Source organism: Numida meleagris, unplaced genomic scaffold (genome assembly GCF_002078875.1).
Source record: "Numida meleagris isolate 19003 breed g44 Domestic line unplaced genomic scaffold, NumMel1.0 unplaced_Scaffold244, whole genome shotgun sequence".
Lineage (NCBI taxonomy): Eukaryota > Metazoa > Chordata > Aves > Galliformes > Numididae > Numida > Numida meleagris.
Window position 1 is genome coordinate 84,044 of NW_018364243.1, and position 3,768 is coordinate 87,811.

The following is a 3,768-nucleotide window of genomic DNA, read 5'->3' on the forward strand; positions in this document are numbered from 1 at the left end:
GGGGGGGGGGTGGGAGGAGGATTTCTGTGGCCTGGTGCAGAAGTAGCAGGGTTGGGGGGGAAAGTGAGGCATGGAGGTGGCACCCCTCATTAGGATGGAGGCCTGGGGCGTGGGGGGGACGGTGGGGACCACTGTGTCCCCAGGGGAGGTGGCTCTGCTTGACTGTATTCTCTGCTGGTCCCACGTTATCCTCCTTATGATCCCAGGCTGTATTCCCTTACTGGTCTCAGTCTGGCTCCAATTGCTTATTGATTGCAGGCTCTGTTCCTTTACTGGTCCCAGTCTGCGCTCCTTACTGATCCCAGTCTCTTTTCCCTTATTTGTTCCAGTCTCTATCCCCTACTGTTCCCAGGCTGCATTCCCTAATGGTTCCCGTCCCAGGCTTTGTTCCCTTACTGGTCCCTATCGCTGCTCCCTACTGGTCCCAGACTCAGCCTCTCTTCCCCCACTGGTCCCAGGCTCTGTTCCTTTACTGGTGCCAGTCTGCGCTCCTTACCGGTCTCAGTCTCTCTTCCCTCACTGGTCCCAGCCCCTGTTCCCCGTGACCCCAGCCTCTGTCCCCAGGCCACCCCCGCCGCTCGCAGGCTCTGACCTGGCGGCAGGAGGGTGAGGAGGACGAGGAGGGCAGCGAGGCCGAGCACGGCCGAGGCCAGGAGAGAGAGCTCGGGGAGAGCCCCCATGGCCGCAGGGCTGTAAGGGGATCACCTGTAATGGGATCGGCCGTAACCAGAGCGGCTGTAACGGGATCGGCTGCAGGGATCGGCTGGGACGGGATCGGCTGTAACGGGATCGGCTGTTGGGATCAGCTATAATGGGACGGCTGTAAGGGGATCAGCTATAATGGGACTGACCACGCCAGGCCCTCCCCGTCACCGCCATGTGATCCCTGTCTCACAGGGGGACACCCCATAGTGTGACATGCCCCACTCCGTGATCCCCATAGGCGGATACTGCCCCACCGTGTCCCCCCATAGGGTGCTCCCTCATAGGCTCCCAATGGCCCCTCCATAGGCTCCCCCCACACGATGCCCCCACAGACCCCGTGGGCTCTCCCCCGCCGTAGGGCGCTCCCACAGCTCCTCCACGCCCCCCACCCCACATGCTCCCCCCCAAGGTCTCTCCCCCTCCGCGCCGCCAGGGGGCGCTCCCTGCCGCCCGCCAGCGACTGCACGAGCGGCTTCCGCCACATCATGGCGTCACTTCCGGCGGCGCCAACTTCCCCTTCCGTCCGCCTCGTTGCCGGCAGCTGCCGTTGCCGCCGTTGCCGCCAAGCCTGGGAAACGCGCGCGCGCTGGGGCTGCTTCCGGTAAGAGCGGGAGGGGGGCGACTGAAGATGCGGCCTGGGTGCGGGGCTGGGCCTCGGCTCCCTCCGGCCGGGGGCAGGATCCGTGCCTGCCGGTACCTGGCCCCCCTCGTCCCGGTGAGCCGTAAGCGTGCCCGTGGCCCCGGTAACCCGGCCTGCAGCAGCACGGCCTGTCCGTGCAGCCGGTACCGCGGAGCCTCACCGCGCCCCGCTCGCCCCCTTCTCCCCTGCCCCGGGGCCGTTCCTTTCCTCGGGGCTGCGGCCGTTTCCCCGCGCGGTTCCCCGCCGTTGGCAGCCCCGGGCCCGGGGTCTGGCGGGGGGCATTTCGGTTTCCGCAGCGTTTCCTTTTTTTTTAAAAGGAAAACCCGATCCCAGGGCAGAAGCAGTCCCGCTTTTCAGCCTCTGGACGCTGCCCCGACCCCAGATGACCGCACGGACCCAATGAGGATGGAGACCCGGGACTCCGCCGGCCACGGCTCGGGGTTCAAGGCCTTCCCCCTGCCGCCCCGGGCCGGGCTGCGGGACGTGCTCTGCCCACCCAGCACCAAGGTTGGCACCGCTCTGTGGCTCGTGGCTTGCCCCGGTCCAAACAGGGGGGATCCCTTTATGTGTTCGGTGGGATAATGCATTCAGTTCTGGGCTCTGCACTGTGAAATAGGTGCTGAGGTCTTTGGAAGAGTCCAGAGGAAGGTGACAGGGTGGCAGTCAAGATGTACGAGGAGAAGTGTGGTCTATAAGGACACTTGGGTTGTGTAGAACAGAAAGGATGGGGCTGAGAGGTGACCTCATTGCTCAGTGCCGTTCCCTGAGGAGGGGAATGGAGAGGTGGGCGCACATCTCTTCACACTCACTCTGGTGAGTGATGATAGAACGCAGGGGAGCGGCACAGAGCTGGGCTGGGGGGGCTGGTTTCAACTGGATTGAAGGAGAGCCTCTTTACCATGAGGGTGGTCAAATGCTGGGATAAGCTTCCCAGGGAGGTGAGTGGTGCCCTGTGCCTGCCAGTGCTCGGGACACATTTGCAGAATGCCTTCAATCGTATATCTGAACTTTTGGTAAGTTCTGAAGGAGCCAGTCAGCTGTACTCTATTTCTGTAGCTCCCTTCCAACAGTACCCTTTTCTTATATTCAAAAGCAGTGGGGCATTTCAAGCAGCAGTCACACCACCTGCCTGGTGTTTGTAACACTGAAAGCTTCCTGAGCAGACAGAGTGCTGCAGGTCCCTGTTTGTGCTGTTAATTGCTGATTAGCATCTTAAGCAAAGATAAAAACTTTTTGGTGAAATCTGCCCTGGGTCTGTATATGCCTGTGGGCGTATCGTGCCTTGATGAGTTGTCCAGAGGCAGCGTTGTCCTGAGGCTGTTTTTTTTTTTCTTGGCCTGTAATAAGATGAAAACGATGTTTGTTTTTTCTCTTTTCCTTAAAAGTGAGATCACATGTGGCAGAGGGGATTTTAGAGGGGGAAGGGAGGCTCATAGCACCTGTCCAACAAGGTGCTGTGTTGTCAGGCCCACACCGGTGCCTTCTGGCACCTTTCTATTCTGTCAGCAATTACTAATGATAACTATGCGATGGAGGGGCAGTAGCTACATGGGGTTTAAAACTTAGAATTGTGCTCTTTTCTAATAAAAACCTGCAATCTTTCCCTGCAGTTTTTACCAAACAAGACCAGCAGTTTCGCTTGCCCAGCTGGAAATGCCTCGTGCGCTCTCAATTACAGCCAAGGTAAGATGCTTCTTTTTTTTTTTTTTCTTTTGCCCTGCAGTGTGTTGGGTTTTTTTGTTTATTTTTTTTCCTGTTCCCTCCCTACAGCAGCACGGCGAGGAAGATATTCCTCTTTATTAACCACTGCCTTATTTCTCACTTGCAGAAGTCCCGTGCCCTGAGACCTACCGGACAGCAGCAGAGCCACAAGGGTTTGGGTGCAGCACCAACGGGCAGTGGAGGGGGCTGGTGCCCACTCCGAGCTCTGCGCTGCCAAAGCCGAGGCTGAGCCGTGGCTCTTACCTTGAGGCTCGCAAAAACCCCAGGTGCGTGCGGGGCTGCTCCGTGTCCACCTTCACCCACAGGGCAGATGTTTTCCCCATGCAGCCGGCAGAGAAATTGCAGGTGTTATTATTGAGAATATTCAAGGTGGAAATGGCTGGGGAGCTGTTTATCGCAGGTCGAGGCTGGCCCAGTCTATGGGTTCCTTTCAGTGTTTATAGCCTGCCTTTGACAAAGGTGCCTCGTAAAGGGTGCGAGGGATGATTGTGAGAGCAGAAAGATGGGGATCAACTGTCTCTCGAGGAAGATAATGATGCAAAGGACTGGTGTTGAGCCTGTGCAGAAGTGTAAGTGTCTTGTAAACACCACGATGGGGACAATTAAAGTGGAGGAAGGTGGGATAGTGTGTGTTCTTGTGGGGAGAAAATAATGGGTTGTGCTTTGACCAACCAAGGAAACCTCTTCTGACCGCTTGGTGG

The 3,768-nt window shown here is 58.2% G+C and overlaps 1 protein-coding gene across 6 annotated transcripts in view; it reads left to right on the forward strand.

The window, feature by feature from the left end:
• The first annotated feature begins 1,163 nt into the window (after positions 1-1,163).
• Positions 1,164-3,768, forward strand: part of SENP1 (SUMO1/sentrin specific peptidase 1) — a 15,482-nt gene continuing 12,877 nt past the window's right edge. For 4 of the 6 annotated variants that reach the window (XR_002433922.1, XR_002433921.1, XM_021382452.1 and 1 more), the window contains exons 1-4: positions 1,164-1,306; positions 1,663-1,852; positions 2,956-3,028; positions 3,174-3,333. Coding sequence is in view for 4 of the 6 variants with exons in the window: in XM_021382452.1 (XP_021238127.1) it covers positions 1,191-1,306; positions 1,663-1,852; positions 2,956-3,028; positions 3,174-3,333 (539 nt within the window). In the remaining 2 variants the exon portion in view is untranslated. The other 2 variants (XM_021382454.1, XM_021382455.1) reach the window with 2 other exon arrangements.